Raw genomic sequence first — 21,776 nt, 5'->3', positions numbered from 1 at the left:
GTACCTACGTAAGGAGCTATGGTGGAGCCAATTGGCGCACAATTACGCTTTTTGGCAGCACTCAAACCACTTTCCAATCTCGAAAGAACAACTACAAATCGCTTGCATCACAACATCAAACCAAATGATAGATATTTAAGCGCGATTTAGCGCATTTCTAATCACTCACGTGCGTAGATCACGTGAATCCTAGTGACAATACATTCTCTTACCATCAACTGCCTCTAGTGACGATCAATCGTCATGAATCTCAATCTCTCTGGCACTATTAACATCTTTAAGCTGTTCCTAAAGCCGTCGCTGTGTCTCCCCCACGTATCCGTTTCCACGTTCAATGAAATACCGAGTCCACTCGAGAAGGCCTTTGAGGGCCAGGGTAGGAAACCTAACATTAAGGCGGTAGTATTGGATAAGGACGATTGTTTTGCATACCCTGATACCAATGAAATATATCCTTCCTATGCTGTTAGTGGCCTTCGCCGATCTCAACGATCCCGCCCTCGCCGCATCTGTCCAGATGCGCCAAGTAGTGTACTCGTCTAACTCTATGACTATGATAGGAGCGATTTCGACAACTTCGGAAGGAATATCCCGGCCGCCGTCTCCTAATCGTATCTAATACCGCTGGTGCAACTACCTATGATCGGGATGGAACCCTAGCGAAGGAGCTGGAGAAAGCTACCGATATCTCGGTTCTAGCTCATCGAATCAAGAAACCTGGATGTGGTGATGAGATCATGGCTCATTTTAGATCTCATCCCGAGGTCGGCGTCACTCACCCGAGCCAGGTTGCCATCATTGGGGATAGGTTAATGACCGACATGATGTTGGCAAATGCGATGGGCAGTTGGGGTCTATGGATCAAAGATGGCGTCAAACCGTTACACGAGAAGAGTATCGTATGTCTCAATTCAGTTCATATTAATGCCCTCCTGCTAAACTTTTAAAGTTTTCTAGGTTCGAGCAGCGGCTTGGCCCATTCCTGATGGCACGCGGTTATCAACCTCCTAACCCTCAGAGTCCCTTTGAATGACCCAATTGATATGAAGTCACAACGAATTCGGGGAGATAGTTCCGTATATGAATATGTCCCTAGATAGAGTGGCTGGACAAGGTGGGAATAATACAGGTATGCTACATTTAATACAAGATTGCCCGTCTGCCTTCTCCAACCTCCAAAACACGAGCTGTGAGTACGCGTAGCTCACTGACAGAGCTTCTTAGCAGTGGGGGGACACCTGGGCTTCGTAGGCTAGGCCCTGACCTCGACTAATACCTTCTTCTACTTCCTTGTACTAACAAATATACAAATATATACCTAGGTATACATGGAGGTTTTTCGTAGGCAAACAGGTCCAGGGGGTTTAAAGTTTGAGATCACATATATACATATAACTCTTGATTGCGCAACGGCATGATAACTGTGTTGACAATCAATCGTGTAACGCACCGAAGGAAGGAGCGCATGGAATTCGGCATTTGTCCTCCCCGGCATCGGGCCTCTCCCGATGTTCGTTATATTCTACCAAACAATACGCAGATAGTGTTATAACGTCATCGGACCACTTCAAACTAATAAACCTTGTTAGATACCTTATTCTTTACACCCTAGGATAAGTACAGCTACTGACTCCTGCAGTATCACATAACCTAGGCGCCAACGTACCTAGGTATATAGCTTATACCGCACCAACCACTTACCAGGATCGCCTAATTACTACTTAGTACTCGTTCTACAGCAATCTCCAAGTTTAAGTTTATCATATCGTTACACTAAGCCTAACTGAACATTGTACAAGCCCATGTACCCGATCGGTAGTTTCCGGATCAGCTCCTCTACCTGGTCAATGCCGACTCTAGCGCCAGATTTTCTTGACTAACGATAAATTGCTTACAAGGAAGAGTGCACTCATTGGATGAAGTTGAAGGTGATTGAACGAGGCTCTTGCTGGGGGAAGGTGGTGGGGCTCGATACTGGTGAAGATTCGATAGCTTGATGCCATCCATCTTATGATACTACGAGATCTGAACGTGCTATTTACACAAATGGATCTTGTCAACTGTCTTTTAGTAGAGTAATTCTTGCTTGTGGAGATTAAGCTAGACATAACAGATTTTTTTTTCCTTCCTTCCAAGGTTGTTTTTGGCCCGTAAATTTTAATTGATATATTCCACACTGTTAAGTCTTGTGGTGATTTCCTAATACAGAGATGATAAAGCCTCCGATACTGTAAAGACTAATCCGTATTCACTGTACGGTGGAGCTGGATGCTTCATACTGGCCCTGATACCTTGTAAATATACTGTGTTTATGTAATGTTGTGCGTTCTTATGGTTCATTCATTTCTTCCCTTATCTCTCCTCCGAGACTAGCAAGGTAAAGCCGGGAACACAGCACTCACAAGTTACTTACCCTTACCCATTCAAACACAATTTCCAAGTCATGAGCCCAGTGAATCACTTCCATCCGATCCATAACTCATTTCCAAACTCCTCATTCTGGTCCACGTGTGTTTGGGGACACAGTGAGAAGTAGGTTGCGGAAGCAGGTAGCTCGCTGAGCTTGCTTCGTCAATTATAAAATCCCAACTAGCCTTCTATCCTTCAACCCTCTCCCTCTTCTTTCAATACTCGTCTACTCTCTCCATCCATCCATTCCACTTTGACCTGCCTCGTGATCTATATTATCGGGTTAAGACTACATAGTCTTGACAATATAAGATCATCATCACTTGCAGACATATTTCTACCCATCGTTGCTCATTTCGTCGGCAAGATGGTAGGCAGACTTTGGACCGCTCCTGAGGAGAAATACTTCTGGAAGAAGGTCGTCCCCCACTCTTCTAAGCGTGTCGGTATCGATCGCGTCAACAAGCCAAAGGAGTGGGAGGAACTGGCGCACCAGATGCAACGCGATATGGATCTTCAAGGAACGTCTCAGCGTACCTACACTGGTACTATGTTGTGTTAGTTGCTCATTAATCTAACCGGGCTTGCTTCATTCGGTAATGCTGATCTAGTTTCATGTAGTTGAGCACTACTTCCAGAACATCGACGCAGGACGACCGTCACCTAGCGGCGTTTATTATGTCAATGAGTATCTGGACAAACTTGGTATGTCACCTCATTCAACTACCCCTCCCCCGCCCTGAGTATAGGTACACTAATATATATACTCACAGGCCCCGACCGGGAGTATGTCAATCCTCGCACCAATCGCCGCCGCCGCAAGGAGGCAATTCGAGGTAAGGCTCGCGCGGTTTCCACTGAGCCCGCGCCGCCTTCGGACCGAATGAAAGATGATAGCGTTGCTGCAGGCCCCGCCGACCGTCGGGGTTCTGATGCTGACTCTCATCCGCCTTCGAAGGTCTCATCTGGATTTTTGGGTCGACGACCCAAAGGATTTTCTCGTGAATCTCGACGCCTGCGTCCTCTTGCCCCGGCGCCCTCGCCGATTCTAACATCGCAGCCGGTGGCGGATCGCGATCGTGAGAGCCCGTCTCTCACTAAGCCGAAGGCTGCATCTGGCCCACAGGGAATGGGATTGCCCCCCATCACACCTATTTCTGCATCTCTCCCACGGCAGCAGAAATCACTTGATAGTGCTGTTGGAGTCGCTTCGCCTGCGCTTACTTCTTGGGGTAGTCAATCGGAAGCTTACCCTACTCCTCGCGAGGGGCAATTCCCTCGCTCTCCGAACCTCTATTCGAATGATTCAGGTTGGCAGCGAGACTATAGCGGTGGCTACCAAACGGGACGGGCTTCAATTCCTAGTTCACCCTACACTCCATCCTTTAGCCCTTATCTGCCCGTTAATAATGGTAGAGCTTACAGTGGAAACCACTCTCGCGACGCTTGGGCTCCCCAGTCTCAGCAGTACTATCCTAATGATTATTCATATGGATATCGTCCGGTCACTCAATCGTCCCCTGTCGTTGAATCCTTCCCGATGCAGTTTACTACCTCGAACGGACCTTCGGGAGGAACGTACAACGGAAACTCCCAGTACAGCCCCCAGTATAATCCCTCGTACAATTCCTCGTACAACTCTCCGTACCCTCAGTACGGATCTTTTCCGACAAGCGACGTCGGACGTGGTACTGTCCCTGTCCGTCAGTCACTGCCCAACCCGTCCCTGCTCGCCGACCCTATGCTACCCCCTCCGAGTCAGTTTGACAACCCCGCCGGAGAAGAAGAAGAGTCGCTCTTCGTTCAAGATGGCGACCCCTCTGTTGCTGATACCCGGGCTCATGCGGTTAATGAAACTACTATGACTCAAGGTACTACAAACCATCCTACTACACAGTATGGCATTGACGACGTAGTTAACCGGAATGATGGTAGCAACGATCGCGCCTATCTAAACGACAACGAACTCTTCCCAGGCCTTGATTTGAACTTCTAGTTAATAGTCATAATGGTCTGGTTGTGAGGTAGCTAGATAGCTACTGGTTCTCATCGGACTTATGAGCGAGGAGTTCGGAGACGGTTGCTTTCTGATGGCGTGTGGTCGATTTACTGGTACTCTGCGATTGTTCTCTTTCCTTTCTTCCCCCTTTCCCCCCAAAGTTTCTCGTTATTGATTTTCATTTCGTCCTATTTCATCACTCCCCACTAATCCCATTTCCTTTCATTTTCTTTCCATTTCGTTGCCAGATTTCATCAAAAAGGGAAAACCAGAAAAAAACAGCAGGAGTTAGGACGGCATAAAAGTTTCTTTCGTGATTGTTTTTATTTCGGAAGACATGATTGATGATGGGAAAAGGAAAGAAAAGTTACCCGCTGGCGATCGCGGTAATACCTAATGACGTACCCGAGAGGTACCTGCAGCTGGCTGCTCCAGAGGACGGATCCGTTGATGATAGGCTGCTGTTTTAGCGAAGGTTCGCCCTCTGCCCCTGTGTTTTTATCGATAGCTCCCCCCAAATTACGCCCGGTGGCGTATGGACACCCTGTCCACTCTCCACTCACTTCACCCCCATCTTTTCTTCATGACAACAGTTATGAATGAATGTCCCCATCCCCCCTTCTACGCGTATGAATGTGTTACATAAAATATAGAAAAGAGAGCTATTTCTCACATACCGTTCTTCTTCGCCCTGACCTTAAGTATAAGTATGCCGATCGATCTCGAAGTACCCGTCTTTGGTGCGGATGCCGCATTTAAAGCTGTCGAATCTCGCGTAACGCGCGTTGAGCTCAATGCTACGGGGTCGTATCCAGATGGCGGCCTCACACCTTCAGTTTCGGACCTCGAACGCGTAGCGAATCTCAATGTTAAAGTAAGAATCATGATAAGGCCTCGAGGTCCCTTACTAGAATCCGAACCGCGCGATTTCATTTACTCCGACGAGGAATTCGCGCAGATGGAGAGAGATATCGTGAAGTTCAAGGAGACTGGTTTACTTAATGAGGCCCGTGGTGATGGTTTCGTATTTGGTATACTGAAAGAGGGCCCCGAATCTAACAACCCGACCGATGTTCGATCGAAAAGTTGTTGGGTCGATAAAGAGAGATGTAGCCGCCTAGTAGCAGCTGCCCGCCCGTTTAAGGCTGTGTTTCACCGAGCTTATGATGAGATAGTGAGTTGCGACGATAATCGGCCTGGGATTGATGAACGCCACGCTTGGAGAACCGGACTTGATGATCTAGCACAGTGTGGCTTCGATTCTATACTCACATCCGGCGGTCTCGGAAAAGCAATCCAGAACTTGGCTATGTTAGACAAGATCATCACTAGAGCAGAATCTCTTGGCATCGAGATCATCGTTGGTGGTGGCGTCAGGAGGAATAATGCCCTTGAAATATGCCAGCGCCTAAAGCTCAACGAGAACAAGTACTCAACATGTGTCCACTCTGCTTGTCTTAGCAATCCGGAGTCGGAGTATGTGGATGCCGAGGAAGTGACTGGTATCTTGTCGCAATTGGGATAAAGCTACCTGGGTAGGTACCTACGTCTCGTCGTCTCAACGTCCGAAATAGGTCTACCCGTGAGGTCATTGAAATTTATGAATTTAACATTAGTAAGTGATCTAATTAATCTGTATACCTTCTAAGGTTCGTATGTTCTTATTTCTGATCTATTAATGGAAATAGCCAACCAACGCCGGAATCACCGTTATCATTATCCCAAACCGATAAATAACTCATACCTAATAACGTGTCTCGTTTCCCACGATCATACTCCGGAGCCTTGGCTAAGTGGCGCTACCACCCCGCAGTGTCTCGGGAAGAAGCTTCGATTTTGAAGCAATCGCCCCAGCCAACTCCATCATCGGAACATTCCGCAAGATCTCGGAAACATGCACGACGCTCTGTAATTCCTTAAGTGCCCAGGCCCTGATATCGACGGCCACGAGGCTGTCCACACCATATGTGTTGATCGGCCGGGCACTGTCAAGGTCCTCGAGTTCCATCATTAAACTCTTCGCCAGCCTTCCCATTAACGCCGAGCAAACAACTTCATTAGCATCCTCTATACCAGCTACTCCCCCTAATATGTTTGCGAAATCGGTGACGATGTTGCTCTTTTTATTGTTGTTAGAACCAGAAGCACTATGTTTCCGGGTGTCGTATACGCTTAAGGGACCGAAACGTGCATCCGTGAACCAATAGGGATCATCATCACCATTTGACCTGACTATTCCGCCGCTAGCGAGGCCAAATACGGGTTGAATTCCAAGTTGGTCCGCCATGGAAGCTTCCACGACTGCGAGGAATTGTTTCTCCGTAAGTTGAGGTACTCCGGCGCGCACGACGTCTGGCACTTTCCCTTGCTCGGCTACAAAACCAACTTCGCTCATCCACCCGAGGTCGATGCTAGTCGCTTTCAACCCTTGGGCTCGCCGGTAATGCGCGACGGCATCCTGGTACGTATTTCCTTTTCGATGTTAGCATTATGTCAATTTCTACTCTGCCCACACACGCGACTTACCCGCATTATAATTGCTTTGAGCTATTGAACCTATCTGGCCTGCTGCTGACGATATCGTTACGAAGAAGTCGAGGTCTGTAGGTAACATATTGTGCATATTCCATGTTACTCTATGTTTAGTTGTTAATGCTGCCGACCACGCATCGAGTCCCATCGTTTCGAACATCGAGTCCTTGAATTACGTATTAGTCTCGCCCCGAATGAATGCGGGGTTCGTTGAGAACATACCTTGACGTTCATCGCTAGAATGGCAGCACCACGTATTGGCGGGAATCCCTCTTTCGATATTTCATCGAGAACCGCCTGACATTGCTCTTCGCTGCTGATATCCGAGGCAAATGCTTTGACTCTCACACCCAACTTGGAAAGGTCTTCAAGAAGTTTTTGAGCTCGAGGATCTTTAGCGCCTGATCGAGATACTGAGATTAAATTGCGTGCGCCTTTCGTAGCCATCCACCACATCAGCGATCGACCGAGACCACCCGTCCCTCCTGGAATGATATAAGTAGCATCGGGTCGCAATTGAAGCTCGGCTGGTTTGGCGGGAGTTGTCTATATTCAAGTTAGCATTCGAAAGAGGATAGTGTACTATGCGCATTTAACCCACCCGCACTTTATCGTCATCGACAACTTGAAGAACGACCTTTCCCCCGTGCTTTCTTGCTTGAAGCATTCTAAAGGCATCCGCGATCTGTGAGAACTTGAAAACGTGCAGAGGCTTCACAAGTTTGATGGTTCCTTTCTTGAGGTATCGGAAGACGTCGGCCATCAACTTGCTAAACATCGGTCGGTTTGTTCGGTACATCGTTAAAATATTCACACCAGCGAAAATGGCATTGTTAGCGAAAGGTACCATATCTAATCCAGTGTTACTTCCTGCATTTCGGCGTTAGTAAAGCGCCAGTGTCGGGTTGAAAGGCGCCAATGGCGCATCACTTACTAATATCTTTCATTCCAAGTTCAACGAATCGACCGAAAGGCGCGATACAATGCCACGTTTGTCTCAACAGCTCTCCAGTCAACGAATTTAGGATAACCTGCACTCCCAAACCATTCGTTATTCGCTTGACGCCCTGGACGAAACCGTCATCCTTGTTACTGAAAATGTGGTCTGCGGGTATATGGTATTGTTCAATGAGGAGGTGTTTCTCCGCCTCCGAAGATACCGTGGCAAGGATCTCTGTGCCGACATGCTGGGCCGCGTTTATAGCGGCCTGGCCCAAGCAGTCTGAAGCCGAATGAATTAGGATCGTCTCTCCTTGCTGGAGTCGCGCAACATTGAATATGCTGTGAACTGCTGTGCCGTACGATATCATCATTGTCGCCCCCTCTTCGAAAGACATTGTGTTTGGTAGCCGTTGGAACATATCCTCTGTGTTGCGGATGAAGGTCTTGTACCAACCTTGGCCCAGGGTGGTCACTCGGTCTCCTACACCGAAGTCGGTAACGTCTTTTCCTATTCTTGTGATGACGCCACTACACTCGATTCCAAGATTGGGATCCCAGAGTTGCCCTAACACGACAGCCATATCGTACGGATCTAATCCGACTGCCTTGACCTCGATCTCGATTTCTAAGTCGCCTAGAGGTGCAGAATATTCGTCATCATCGGTGAAATAGAAACTCTCGAGTTCACCCGTTGCCTTCAGGTTAAGCTTCAATGGTCGCCCAGCTTGCTTGATGTTTTGTAATGTCAATTTGCTTTCTTGAGACTCGTCCAGACCCAGGACACCAGTAAGAGCCTTGCTGGGATATACCCGAGGGACGTAAAGGACGCCATTTCTAACAGCAAATTCATGGTCGGCATTACGTGGCTCATCTTCCAAATGCAGGACCTTCAGGATTGCCTCAGTTGCTGTTGCTTGCTCACAAGGTACATCAGGATCGAGATCCAAAGTCACAAATTTCACTTCTGGAGCTTCACCACGAATGGTTCGTGCAAAACCAGCGACCATGTTGTGCTCTGGGTCTCGTGTGTCGAAGGTAGTACCGCCTCTTGTTAACCAAAGGGTGCCTTCAGAATGGAGGACCACGCGCTTTAGTGCAGCGTATTCCCCCTCTTTCATTGAACTGAGCAACGGCTTTTCAATTTCAAAGACAGCGATACATCGTGTCGTGCTTAGGTCTTTATCAGCGATATCAAGCAGCGACTTCTGCTCAACGGAAGCTCCATCTGCCACCAATTGTCCAGATAGTTGCTTAATCATCGATCTTGTTTGCTCGCTGCCCTCTGGCGACGTGACGATGATTACTTTACTCGGCAATCTGGGGATGGAATCATAAGGAACACTTGATGCCATGATGGATGATGAGTAACCATCATCCTCACGATCACGGAAACACCATTCGACACCAGAGAATCCTTGTGCGCGGAGACGAGAGTCCCATTCCTCTTCGGTCAATTCTGGGCCCCAGTGTCGCCCGTCGTTTTCGCCTATTTGGTGTCAGCGCACGACCTTTTCAACCATCAAATGTGGTGCACTCACCTAGCCACCAGCCTGATAGAACTCCGAATACGACGGAACGTCTTGCGATCTTATTTGTTGTTTCCGTCACAATAAGCTGACCGCCCCTGGAATTTTCTGTTAGTGTATACTCCCGGCAGACGAATCTTTAAATTAAATACGCACGGTTTCAGCAACTTCTTGCAGTTTGCTAGCGTCGTCCCAATAGATGATGTCGCATGAAGAACCTGGAAGGCGACCACGAGATCGTACGACCCTTCTTCTAGTCCCTGCTGTGAAGGATCTTTCTCGATATCTAGAACCTTAAACTCCATCAATGAGCTCCATTCCTTGAATTCTTCGCTCGCTACTTCGAAGAAAACGCCACTAATATCGGTGTATGTGTACTTCTGCAAGTGACCCGCGACGTCTGGACCTAAGCTAGATAGGATTCGACTTGTCGCACTTCCTGTACCCGCACCGACTTCGAGAATGCGGAGTGGCCGCTTGTGCGACAGACGTCTGATGTACTCGCATTGTGTGGCAGGTGTGCGCTCGTCAGAAAGACCGTATCGATACACGTTATTTAACAGGTTATCGCGACTCATCACTTCCCATGCTTCTACCTCCCCAAGGAGGATGCTGGGCATGTTATCATTAATGCGACACATCATCTTGCCCTCGAGACTTATTTTCGCTGCACGTGATAAAACCTCATTTTCAACAGATTTGTTTACCGTTGTCCACTCGGGTGATTGGCAAGGTAATTTCCCAGCCTCAGCAAGCTTGCACTGTCGATTCATATAATTGTAGTATGTCTTGAACTGGGGCGCCATCTTCTCAACATCTTCCGGACTGAAGCGTTGTGTCGTCCTCTTGCATATAATATATGCAGCCCACTCGATATCATAAACACCCGAATAATCAGTCTGGGGAGCGTCGGAACATGTTTTCTTAAGCAGCTCTTCCGTCGCATCGACCGAGTTCTCTATGTCAATGTCCCATGTCGAGTAGAGACCTAGATTCTTGGGAATATTATGCTGCGTCTGTGCGTTCTCTTGTGCTATGCTGGCGGCGAAATCCGTTGATTTGAGACCCTCGAAGATGATTAGGGGCTCTAGCCACTTTTCGTCCGAAATTACGATAGTGCCGTTAGTTCCGTCGAAGCGCCGCTCTTTGATATCCGCGAACCCGCGCAGACGGGCGCCTTCGCGGGTTGATAATTCAGCTGAAATCTGGATTCGTTCAATGTACTTCGGGACCGTGGGCTTGGTCACGTTATCACAAGCCATCAACATCTGGAATGCGCTGTCAAGAGCAGTAGGGTGAATGATGTGTTGTGATTCAACGTTGCTAGGCATCAAGGCCTTCGTATCCGGGATCTGTACGGTGCTGGAGATAACGGTGCCTGCGGTTCGAGCTTCCACCAGTGCCTGGTAAGTTGGACCCCATTGCATTCCGAGGTTGGAAAACTAATGCGAGATTTTATTAGCAAATTTTCAAGCTTTGAATAGTCACTGTAGTCTAACGCTTCATATGTGCTCACTTTTTCATAAAACTTAGCTGTGCTGCGATATTGTAACGGCAAACTTTCTATACGCGAGTACTCAGCCCGGTAATTCTCGGCCATTGACAGCTCTTCATCAATGAATCCAGACTGATGGTCTGTGACGTATTTCAACTTGATGAGACCTGTACTATGTTGTGTCCAGTCACCTTGGCGAGTCCGACTCGACAAGGTAAACTCTTTCCAATAAGTCGTAAGGGATCTTGACGCCAGTCTCCAAGGACGCAGCTGTAGCTTTGTTTCTACAGGGCTATCTTCGGTCTCGCTCAGGAAGAGGGGTACTCCAGGGAAGACATCCCGGAGTTGGAAGGCCTTAATCGTTTTACCGGGTTCGGAAGTTTGGCGGACGGCCTCAATAACCATGGCTAACACGCTAGAGAATGAGAGCGCTGGTTTGCCGCTGACTATATAATGCTTGAGCCAAGGTACCTCGGAGATACGCAGGTAGTTGCGCCAGCTCGGCTCGCCGTCGTTAGAAAATTCATGCCGCACACCTAGCAGATCATGTTTTGGCTGGGTTCTGTTCCGGTAGGCGGTCGATAGAGCCGTTTCGTACCAATATTTCGAATTATGGTTCCACGCGAATGGAGGCAAGTCAACTAAATGAGCAGGAAGTTCTTCCGTCGGATCGAGTTGGTTAGCCTTGGTGACGTCGGGTAAAAATCCCCGTTGATGGAGAACACCTGCAGCGTTAAGTGCTGTGTCAATCGCGTCTTGTTTCCTGGTTAGGAGGCTGAGGGCCTGGACCTCCTGTTGCTTCCCCTGTAAAATCTGCTTGATTGGACCTTGCAGGGCGCCGTGCGGACCGACTTCCACCATCGTGATAGATTTGTTCTGAACTTCAGGGGAGTTCAGGATTGCTTTTACCGCATGGTTGAACTTGACTGGGTAGACCATGTTGTTTACCCAGTACTGCGGTGATCTGAGTGCTTCGTCGTTGATTTCTTCTCCCGTGACAGATGAAAACATACGAACTGCTGTCCCCACGCTCGAGTCCGTCTTGATTTCCTCGAGGGACTCAAGATAGGGTTGAGCGAGTTCTTTCATGAAAGGGCTATGATACGCCGTCTTGACGAGGAGCTTCCTACACCAGGCTTGTCTTCCTATTATACCTTTAACTTCGTCGATGGCACCTACGCTACCAGATATTGTGACACTGCTAGGGCTGTTGATACAAGCAATCACTGGTTTCGGGCCTGCAACAACCTTATTGATATAGGTTCGAGCGTCGTCTTCACTCAATGCCGCAGCTAGCATCGCGCCGGGCGTAGAGAGTCCGGCCGATAGGCGTCCTCTATGATATGCAATAGTCCATGCAGACTCACGAGAAATAGCCCCTTTGGCGTAGGCTGCGCCTATTTCACCGCTTGAGTGGCCAACAGTGATAGAAGGGAATATCCCCCACTCCTTCAAAAGATCGACTAGAGCGACTTGGACCGCGGTGCAAGCCGGTTGGCTAATTTGCGGTTCATTGACTCGTGAGGTAGTTTCAGAGGCGCCAAGTTCCTCTAGCAAATCCCATTCACATCCGATTGACTTTAAGTGAGTGGCCGCCTCAATCAGACTGTCGTCATAGGTGCGATAGGCTCGAAGTTCTCGGCCCATACCAAACCATTGAGCACCTTGTCCTGTGAAAACGAATACTAACGAGGGGTTCTGCGCAAGTCGCATAGGCTTGCTCGGAATGTCCAGGACCTTTGAGGCTTCATTCACATTGGATGCTACTACGAAGGATGACCACGAGAGTTTGCTGCGCCGACTGGATAATGTGTAAGCCAATCGTTTGAGAAGCGCTGGCTCATCCGCCGGCGTGATATGTTGCTCTTTCAGGTATGATTTGAGGCTAGCCGCCATTCTGTTAATACCGCTCTGCTCATGCGATGACCATACAAGCAATTGAGGGGTAACTGGAGCCTCTTCGAAGTCGGTAGCATCGGAAATAGAAGATGGCCCTCCACTCTCACTAGCATTTTCGGAAATCGAAGCGCTAGTATCGGTGCTAGTGAAAGAGCTCTCAGTTGGTGAAATGGGGTCGGTTGGCAAGCGCTCGATCCTACGGCCTGGGATAATCGGAGCCGTGTTATGTCGCCCGACGAGCCCATGATTTTGAAGATAATGATATGCATCGTCCAAGATGCAGTGTGCGTTGGTCCCACCGTAGCCGAACGAGTTTATGCTAGCCCTGCGCAAGCCATCCGTGGGCCATGGAATTAACTCTGTAGGCACCTGTTGGGATTTACTGTTAGACTTGTCCACGAAGATCCGAGTTTGGGCTGGATCTTCACAACTTACCACTAGCCCCCACTTATCGAGATCAAGTTTGGGGTTTGCTTTTTCAAACCAGATATTTGGAGGGATCTGCCCCTTTTCAAGGGCATAAATAGCTTTCACAAGACCAGCTATTCCGGCTCCGGCTTCCAAGTGCCCGATGTTGGTCTTGACTGATCCTACGTACAATGGATTATCTACACTCCTCGTTTTACCGAACACAGCTGCAATAGCAGATGCTTCTAGTGGATCTCCGGCGGGTGTACCTGGAGGGAATTATGTTAGAAACAACCCCACAATTTTGGATGATATCTTACCGGGTCCGTGGGCTTCGAAGAAACTGGTCTGGTCAGGGCTTAGTCCAGCGTTGGCATACGCTGCTCGTATTAAAGCCTCTTGTGCCTCCGACGAAGGCAAATTTATTCCTGTTAAAACGTCAGCTTACATTACCGGAGTAACACCAACTAACTTACCCGGTGTTCGTCCGTCTTGTGTTACGGATGTGCCTCGGACTACTGCGCGAATTACATCACGATCCCTAAGAGCATCCGCTAGGGATTTCACAACTATCACAGAGACGCCTTCTCCACGAGAGCTATCGCCCATGTTAGTGATCCATAAGATATTCGACATATGATTGGCCAGGTGTACGAAATACACATCTAAAGGGGCGGGGCACATACTAGCCATTGGCTCTGTGATCAAAAGCCATTGATTTCCCATCTGGACTCAAAAAGCTCAATGTGCTTAAGTGATTTGACGTATGTGGCATTAATATTAAATTAGTAGCACCGACAAGAGCCTAGATCCAAAATCTGTTAGCGACTCCCTTGGCGACGCAGTTGGTTCAATAACTTACCGCCTTGGTCTCGCCAGTGCGTATGCTTTGACAGGCAAGATGTAGAGCTACGAGGGATGAAGAACACGCAGTATCCAGACTGATGCTCGGTCCTTTGATGTCAAAATACCATGATATCCTGTTGGAAATCATAGCAGTGCCCATACTACCATTCGCCTCGTATCGACTAGTTCTTGTTAGCAAGATTCTGCGCTACAATTCGAAGTACCAAAGCTCACGGGTAATCATCCGGATCGATAGCCCGGATAGCAGCATAGTCCCTGACGCAACATGCCATATAACAGCCCATTGTGGATCCAGAGACATCTTCAATTCTGATACCAGCTGTAGAATTTTTATTAGCATTGCTATCCGAAGAAGAGAAAGATAATAGGGCCAACTTACCAGATTCTAACGCTTCATAGGACATCTCTAGAGCCATTCTCTGTTGAGGATCCATCGCGTGGGCCTCTTGTGCTGTAATCTTGAAGAAGGGGGCGTCAAAAGCTGCGACATCATCGGTCAAAAAATGGCCACCCCTGGCGCTGGTACTGCCCTGGTGCTCTGCGCTGGGGTGGTAGAATGCATCTACATTGTACCGACTCTTTGGCACATCAGATCGAGCGCTTCGCTTCTCTGCTACCATGTCCCAGAGCTTCGCCGGGGTAATGGCATCCCCGGGAAATCTACCCGAAATGCCCACAATCACAATTGGCATCGAGGCATCTTGGGCAAGTGTCGCAAAGACGTCTTCTCCGCTGTATGACATTTTAAGTCGATACCAGGTCACGACGTCATCGACACAGAAAATTAATGTTTCTAGTAAAAGCGATGTAGCTTTGAAAATTTTACAATAAGAAGGAGGCTAGCTCTGTAGAATATATATGTTGTCCAGACGCACAATGACGGGAACGGCCCATACGGCGCCTTGGAACTGGCCATTTAAATATTAATTGATTGAACGCAGGTGCATCTCGGCTGCAACATAGCGAATCTAGCACATTGTTTATCAAGGGACCATTCTATGATACTATAGCATGGAGCGGCGGATCCTTGCCGATAATTCTTCGGGCCGGATTGAGTAGGTGAAGTAGATCATCGACAGTTGTCCTCTAGCCATTTAGGTACCTACCTAGGTAGGTATGCAAGCTGGAAGCCAACAGATGGAACATACCCGTTCCCATTGTGATACCTTGTCACCCTCCAAGAAACATCCGTGGCAGTCCTCATAATCCCGCATCCATCATTACCTTCATGACTTTCGCAGACCATTGCCCTTCAAAACAACAGGTATATCTTGCTATGAAGCAAGGAGATGGTTGGGTATGACAGCAGAGTGGTTCGAGTACCTAGGTAGGTTGGTGGAGGGGACCGCAGAGTGAAGGATATGCTATAGGCTTAGATCATCGACCCATGTTCATGTGCCAGGGCCCTGGTATTTCTGACAGCAACCTCAATATATGGGACCTAGGCAAGTGAGTTCCCACAGACCTTTTGTTGACAACCTAGTGGTGTCAATAGCTCGCTAATAGCCACCCGAGAAGATGCGAATACAATTTCTTGCCAAGCTCTAGAACGAAGTGCCTCGTGTGAGGACACGTGGGAATGTTGTATGAAGTCAATGCGATAACCTGCCCTGGCAGTCAGTGGGACTTATTAATATATTACAACCTTCAAGTCCTAGGATGTTGAATATTAGTACGTTTTCGTAACTAGTTCCTGTTCGAAATGCAGGGCAGCACTCAGACAGTTCCAAGGGACGAACCAAAAGTAAAAACTCCGCTGCCTAGACGCGTGGGGTTTAATCTGGAGCTTTAACCACCTTACATACAAAGGTAGGTAGCGTAGCACCGAGTAAGGGTATTCCGCAGTCGCGGAACCTTGCCTTAAACCAATGCTGACTATAGTCTTGAGCATTTCGTCTTCGAAAAGGTTGCGGGATTCGGGTGTTTCGGACTTGCTATACTGAAGGCTATCAAGATTAGTATATCAAGGTGGGGTAATATTAGACAACAGAATATGCATACAGTTAGCATGACGTTTGAGATACAGCCTTCCTACGCAAGTAGGGAAATGAAAATGGGCTCATTATAAACGTAATACGGCGGGAAATAGAATGTGATATCTGAACGGTTGTAGACATTAGAAAGCTGGGGGATTGAGCACTTCACTAGTACAGAAATAAGGGCAAGGGGGAGCCCCTCACACCTTACCTAGGTACATTACATAATATGCATGAAAGCTGTGCGTTCCCTGTGTCGTAACAGTATACTCAAGTATATGCAGCTTCACGCTATTGCCACAAAGAGACAATCATCGGTCTCCTGTCCGTGTATGCAGAATGGTTCTTTAAGAAGATGTTCTATGGGTGAGCTAGAGATGACATGCATAAGGCCCGCTCTAAAGAGGCTTGAATATACCTAGATAATCCTTGTCGACTCAATATATCACAAAATAGCCATAGAACCTCCAGGAGTACCTATGTACTGAATACGTGTGCAGTGATTTTGATGCGCATAGTGTAAACTGCAACCTCGGGCCGCACCCGGTCTAGCCTACGCAGCCACCACTGACAGTCCTCGAGTTAGCCTACCTTTCCCGTGGGGGCTACTGACGATCATTCCCTAATTACAGCGACAGGGTCGAGAACTATTGTTTTCCTGCTAGCTCCCCGCATACTGTCGGTCGCCTGCATAGAGAGAACATGCGGTGTGCAATCGACTTGTAAGGGATCTGTACTTTGACTGGGATGATAGCTGGCGTCATGTAAATATTCCTCTATCATCCTACGATATCGGCAGATAGGAGCGGTTGAGCTCTACTTCTTACGATTAAGTATTGGTTGCACCAAATTCTAGTATTATGACTTTTATAGAGGTGTTGACTTTAAGGCGGGTGAGATGTCATGTTGCACAGCTATAACTTATCGCGAGTTTCACTCCCAACAAAATGAAGAAAATTGGTCTAGCTTCGCGTTTTATACCTTTATTGGCCCTGGATAGACCTGTTTATCCGCTTCCAACATACTCGAGCATAATATGAACACACCTATAATCGCACAATGGAATTCACATTATTGTATTACCCATCTCGTAATCATATACCCATAAGACGCGCAGTCTGATAGGTATTATAATCCAATAATAGTGGGCGGAACGCGAAGCGGCTCTTTGAGTCCCCGTAATACCCACCACATTCACCTAAAACACAATTCTGATAGGGCTACCCACATGAGTTTTAGTATGGTGGAAGGAAACAGGTGTTGAAGACTGTGCAACAGGATATCCCACCTTGAACAACGGCTACTTGCAGCTCGTGCTATGTTTAAATAATAAATTGACCTAACAATTGTCTAACCTCGTTTTTTGCGAGTTCCCAAGTGGATTTAGGATCGAGCGCAAACGGCATGAGATAAAACCCAGGTCTAGGTGACCCGTTCCCTACACCATGGGCACCTACCTAAATGGGTAGAATGCCGAAAGTGTGGACCGTGCGACCACGTCGGAACGAATTTTTATCTACAAATAAAACAATGGAATACAGTATGAATCAGACGGTCTAGATTCTTGGTGACGCTATCTTGCGGGGTATGCTTGAATAAGTCAAGACATAAGTGGCTATCCCTGGGGCTGGTCTCGGAGTTTACCGTCAATAACAACATCGAATTCCGATCTAGAGTAGATTACCATTTCTCTCATACCTGCTTCATCTCTCATCTTTTGCTAAAATCGAAGAGAATGTACGAAAAGGGGGAGCTTCTGCCTCACTCGAGGACTACGGTCCCTCATTCCCGCCCGAGACTACTCTGGGTGTTAGTTCAGGTCGCGGCAATATGTGGATTGTTAAAATTCTCGTTTGACGTGATCTTTTCTCCCCGCCTGAAGCATCGCGAGCCCGAGCTTGTAGCAAAATGTCAACAAGTGGAGCCTCTTTTCCCAGGTCAAGGGAGTCCCGAACTCTCCAAGATGGATGAATACATAGCTTCATCCAAATTCTTAAATTCGACAGTGGGTCGCATGGCCGGGGCGATCCAGATCCCTACTCAGTCATACGACGATTTAGGACCAGTAGGGGAAGATAAGCGATGGGAAGTCATGTTCAAGCTTGCCGCGTATTTGGAGAAGACATTCCCACTTATTCATACCACATTGACTCTTGATAAAATCAATACCCATGGCTTGCTATATACCTGGCAAGGATCCAACGAGAAATTAAAGCCAACAGTCTTGATGGCCCATCAAGATACAGTTCCCGTGCCCGAGTCGACAATCGACCAGTGGACGCACCCTCCCTTTAGTGGATACTTTGATGGCCACTATATTTGGGGCCGAGGTTCAATGGACTGCAAGAATAATCTAATCGGCATTCTGGAAGCTGTTGAATTGCTCATAGACGCCGGTTTTAAGCCGGAGAGAACCTTGGTTTTATCTTTCGGATTCGACGAAGAGATCTCTGGGGGAGAAGGCGCTGCGCATCTCGCTAAGGAACTAGTCGACCGCTACGGAAAGGATGGTGCCGCAGTCTTGATTGACGAAGGAGCTGGTACGTCGACTGTCTGGGGCTCCACATTTGCGATTCCTGGAGTCAGCGAGAAGGGTTATATAGATGTTGAGATCGTTATCCGCATGCCTGGTGGCCATTCGTCAATTCCACCGGCCCACAATGGTATTGGGGTTATGGCAGAACTCATCACCTTGATCGAGGCAAATCCTTACGAACCACGTCTGCACGCCAACAATCCCTTCCTTGGTCTTCTTGAATGTGGCGCTTCTCATAGCCCAGAGTTCCCGTCCAAGCTGAAGAAACTTCTACCGTCTCACAATACGCAAACGTGCTCGAAAAAGGACAAACTTGCTTTAGAGGCAGCAAAGGCGGGGGATGACGTCAAATACCTGTTTACAACCTCGATAGCACCCGATATCATTAGCGGAGGTGCAAAGAGCAACGCCCTCCCCGAACGGACTACGGTCATCATTAACCATCGAGTTAATGTTGGCGAAAGCCCCTCCGACGTCAAAGTGAGACTTGCAAAGTTAGCCGAACAAGTGGCCCAGAAGCACAATCTTACTGTACATGCATTCAACGATGAACCGGAGACACCCCGGTCTATCAAACTCAACGGGGAAAATCGTGTGTTGGAGCCAGCACCAGTAACTCCAACCTCGGTGGATGGGGTCACCCCGTATGCGGTGCTCTCCGGAACCAGTAGAGCTCTGTATGGCGAGAAACTTCTAGTGGCGCCAGGAATCATGACGGGGAATACCGACACGAGATATTATTGGGATTTAACCCGACACATTTTTCGCTATGAACCTGGTTGGGATCCGGAACAGGAAGGTTTTGAAGGCATACATACGGTAGACGAGAAAGTTAGTGTTCTTGGTCACATCAAAAGCGTTCAGTGGTATTCCTTTTTCATCAGGAACATGGACGAAGTAGACTTGGAATAAACCAAAACACAGTAGGGGCAATGGAAAATAAATGTATCTCAGGTATTATTTCGAAATATAAATGGGTACCTACCTACCTATCTATGGGGTATGCATGCACGATTTATTGCTAAGGTTAATATTAGACATGCCTCATCCAAGGGTTTACCTCGCTGCGAATCATAATCTTTACTAAATGATTATTCTTGAGACACCCTTGCGAATTGAGCCAGGTCATGCCCCATAGGTAAAGGAACATAAGCTCAACAACGTGTTTAACGCCCGCCTCATCAATGATTGCCCTGAACTCGACACGTCCAAAACCAAACCCGAAGACACGCGGCAACAAAGTGAGTGTTTTTTCGTTACCAATACATGGAACCGAGACGATTCCATGTTTGAAAGTGATTGCGAACACATCTTGAGCAGCTACTTTATCGGCCATCGCGTCAAAAGTACAAAACCTGTCACAGGAACCACAGGAGTCTAGCCAACTAGGGAAACTATCATTCCAGGACAAGCACATGTGAGAATGGCGAAGGGGACATTTAAAGCTGTCCGCACATTCTCTACTTAGCGCGGGAGTCTCTTCAACGGCTAGGATGAAGCGATGGCCACAACCAAAGAAAATGCCCATCCCATCTACCTCTGTGGCTTTTGAGACGTCGAAATCTATATGGGACATGATGGCGTTTAGATTTACTGGTGAGTTAAATACTTATTAAGGTACCCACAAGTATTTATACGCACCTGTGCAATTTGCATCGTAGATGAACAATTCCGGTAATAAGCATCAACTAACTAGAGAGTTCTCGTAAATTATAACAATTGATTTGTCTAAGGAAAGCATTTACTGTTGGCTTTCCACGCTCGAGACACCGCATTGCAAAAGGCACTTCGTTGTGCTGTAATTATACGTAAATATAGTGCTAAATCCATTATGATATAGCATTTCTGCTAAGGCCCTTGGGGGCTGCGGGGGTACATGAATAGGTACCTAGACCCCTAAGGTTTCTAGCACTTCAGAGGACTCCCATCATCAGGCAAGGTATCGTATTGCACTATAATGATAGGACGGTTTAGCGCTATCCTCACTATAAATATAGCACACGCCTGCTAAAATGCATAGGTACTTACATAGGAGGTACCTATGTAGAGGGGTGCTTGTCATCGCCAAACCTCTTCTTCCACAAATCCCGAAGTAATCTTTCCGCAGATTTATGATTCCTTAACGAAGCTAACCTTTGCGGTATTTGACCGTGACAATTTTTCGCTGTAATATCGGCGTATGGCTCGTGTTCATCTGCCAGGTATTTGATAATAGCTTGCGCATTATAAAATGCGGCATAATGAAGAACCCTTTCATCATGATCATTCTTTGCTTCAACATCAGCACCTTCTTCGACAAGCAATTTCACAACATCAGCCTGGTGGGTCGCTGTAGCCCACTGAAGCGGTGTTTGGCCCGAGTCGGCTCTAGCATCCACATTATCCCCCAGATCGAGGAGAAGCTTGACAACATTTCGACGCCCATGTATCGCAGCCCAGTGAAGTGCCTTTCGACCGTAGCGGTCCCCGGCGCCCATATCCACCCCAAGTTTGTCAACAAGAAGATTGACCACCTCTTCTTTCCCCGCTATTGCTGCTAAGTGTAAGGCTGTTCTGCCATTATGATCTCGCAACTCGGTATTCGCATGCTGCCATAAATCTTCAACAGGTGACGTGAATCCTCGATACGCCGCCCAATGCAACGGTGTACCCCCCGATGCGTCTCGGATGTCAAGAGTTGCTCCAGCATCTTGAAACACCTTGATAACCGCACTATGGCCTCTCATTACTGCGCAGTGCAGTGGGGCCACCCCGTTTCTTGCTTTCAGGTCAAGATTAGCACCTGAACGAACCAGTTCATGGATGATGGGAATATCGCCTTCTTGGCAGGCATAATGTAATGGTGTCCAGCCGAGAAGGTCACGGACATTAACTCCAGCGCCTTTTTTAACAAGTTCTTTTATTACCCCTTCCTTCTTGATGGCTACAGCATAATGAAGCGGCATCCAAGATGAAATATCTGGGGAATTTATATGCTCTTGAAAGGCTGACAATTCTAAGGGCTTGTTATCCATTATTGCATGATGGAGTGGCGTCCAATTCGTTATATCATCCTGTTCCGTGCCCCGCTCTCCTTCTGAATCTCTAGTTTCCTCCCCCCCGATAGGTACGTGCTTCCAGCCGCGGTGCTGCCGCTTATATAATTCTATAAAAGTGCATAGAGTTCTCTTGCCAGCTCTTCGGATTT

The 21,776-nt window shown here is 47.8% G+C and overlaps 6 protein-coding genes across 6 annotated transcripts; 4 read left to right on the top strand and 2 right to left on the bottom strand.

Moving 5' to 3' along the window:
* Positions 1-66: 66 nt before the first annotated feature.
* F4822DRAFT_163793 (HAD-superfamily phosphatase) lies at positions 67-1,205 on the top strand. The gene is made up of 3 exons (XM_051453180.1): positions 67-465; positions 561-899; positions 950-1,205. The coding sequence occupies exons 1-3, from the start codon at positions 244-246 to the stop codon at positions 1,031-1,033; spliced, it is 645 nt and encodes a 214-aa protein (XP_051316583.1). The 5' UTR covers positions 67-243; the 3' UTR covers positions 1,034-1,205.
* A 1,571-nt stretch (positions 1,206-2,776) lies between these two features.
* On the top strand, positions 2,777-4,405 carry F4822DRAFT_426655 (uncharacterized protein; the record flags this gene model as incomplete). The annotated part of the gene is made up of 3 exons (XM_051460606.1): positions 2,777-2,966; positions 3,031-3,114; positions 3,183-4,405. 3 exons carry the CDS (start codon positions 2,777-2,779, stop codon positions 4,403-4,405), a joined length of 1,497 nt encoding a protein of 498 aa, XP_051316582.1.
* A 356-nt stretch (positions 4,406-4,761) lies between these two features.
* On the top strand, positions 4,762-6,102 carry F4822DRAFT_163661 (uncharacterized protein). The gene is made up of 2 exons (XM_051453179.1): positions 4,762-6,023; positions 6,097-6,102. The coding sequence occupies exon 1, from the start codon at positions 5,118-5,120 to the stop codon at positions 5,931-5,933; it is 816 nt and encodes a 271-aa protein (XP_051316581.1). The 5' UTR covers positions 4,762-5,117; the 3' UTR covers positions 5,934-6,023; positions 6,097-6,102.
* A 95-nt stretch (positions 6,103-6,197) lies between these two features.
* Positions 6,198-14,820, bottom strand: F4822DRAFT_426653 (uncharacterized protein; the record flags this gene model as incomplete). The annotated part of the gene is made up of 15 exons (XM_051460605.1): positions 6,198-6,880; positions 6,935-7,106; positions 7,163-7,486; positions 7,542-7,810; positions 7,875-9,368; positions 9,421-9,506; positions 9,565-10,850; positions 10,925-13,171; positions 13,238-13,479; positions 13,531-13,638; positions 13,687-13,808; positions 13,897-14,015; positions 14,073-14,238; positions 14,291-14,396; positions 14,457-14,820. 15 exons carry the CDS (start codon positions 14,818-14,820, stop codon positions 6,198-6,200), a joined length of 7,788 nt encoding a protein of 2,595 aa, XP_051316580.1.
* A 2,648-nt stretch (positions 14,821-17,468) lies between these two features.
* On the top strand, positions 17,469-19,687 carry F4822DRAFT_394453 (carboxypeptidase S). The gene has a single exon (XM_051457363.1). It carries the CDS (start codon positions 17,789-17,791, stop codon positions 19,499-19,501), a length of 1,713 nt encoding a protein of 570 aa, XP_051316579.1. The 5' UTR covers positions 17,469-17,788; the 3' UTR covers positions 19,502-19,687.
* Positions 19,333-20,275, bottom strand: F4822DRAFT_163622 (uncharacterized protein). Its single transcript, XM_051453178.1, has one exon. The coding sequence runs from the start codon at positions 20,163-20,165 to the stop codon at positions 19,623-19,625; it is 543 nt and encodes a 180-aa protein (XP_051316578.1). The 5' UTR covers positions 20,166-20,275; the 3' UTR covers positions 19,333-19,622.
* Positions 20,276-21,776: the final 1,501 nt, after the last annotated feature.

This window comes from Hypoxylon trugodes (genome assembly GCF_022578975.1).
Source record: "Hypoxylon trugodes strain CBS 135444 unplaced genomic scaffold F4822scaffold_3, whole genome shotgun sequence".
NCBI classification, from domain to species: domain Eukaryota; kingdom Fungi; phylum Ascomycota; class Sordariomycetes; order Xylariales; family Hypoxylaceae; genus Hypoxylon; species Hypoxylon trugodes.
This window is presented reverse-complemented; position numbering and strand designations above follow the sequence as displayed.

Excerpts from the sequence above, each read along its gene's own strand:
- F4822DRAFT_394453 (XM_051457363.1), top strand. The coding sequence starts at position 17,789 with ATGTACGAAAAGGGGGAGCTTCTGCCTCACTCGAGGACTACGGTCCCT.
- F4822DRAFT_163661 (XM_051453179.1), top strand. The coding sequence starts at position 5,118 with ATGCCGATCGATCTCGAAGTACCCGTCTTTGGTGCGGATGCCGCATTT.
- F4822DRAFT_163622 (XM_051453178.1), bottom strand. The coding sequence starts at position 20,165 with ATGTCCCATATAGATTTCGACGTCTCAAAAGCCACAGAGGTAGATGGG.
- F4822DRAFT_163793 (XM_051453180.1), top strand. The coding sequence starts at position 244 with ATGAATCTCAATCTCTCTGGCACTATTAACATCTTTAAGCTGTTCCTA. Across the intron at positions 466-560 it reads AAATATATCCTTCCTATGCT|GAGCGATTTCGACAACTTCG; the intron begins GTTAGTGGCCTT and ends TGACTATGATAG. Across the intron at positions 900-949 it reads CGTTACACGAGAAGAGTATC|TTTTCTAGGTTCGAGCAGCG; the intron begins GTATGTCTCAAT and ends AAACTTTTAAAG.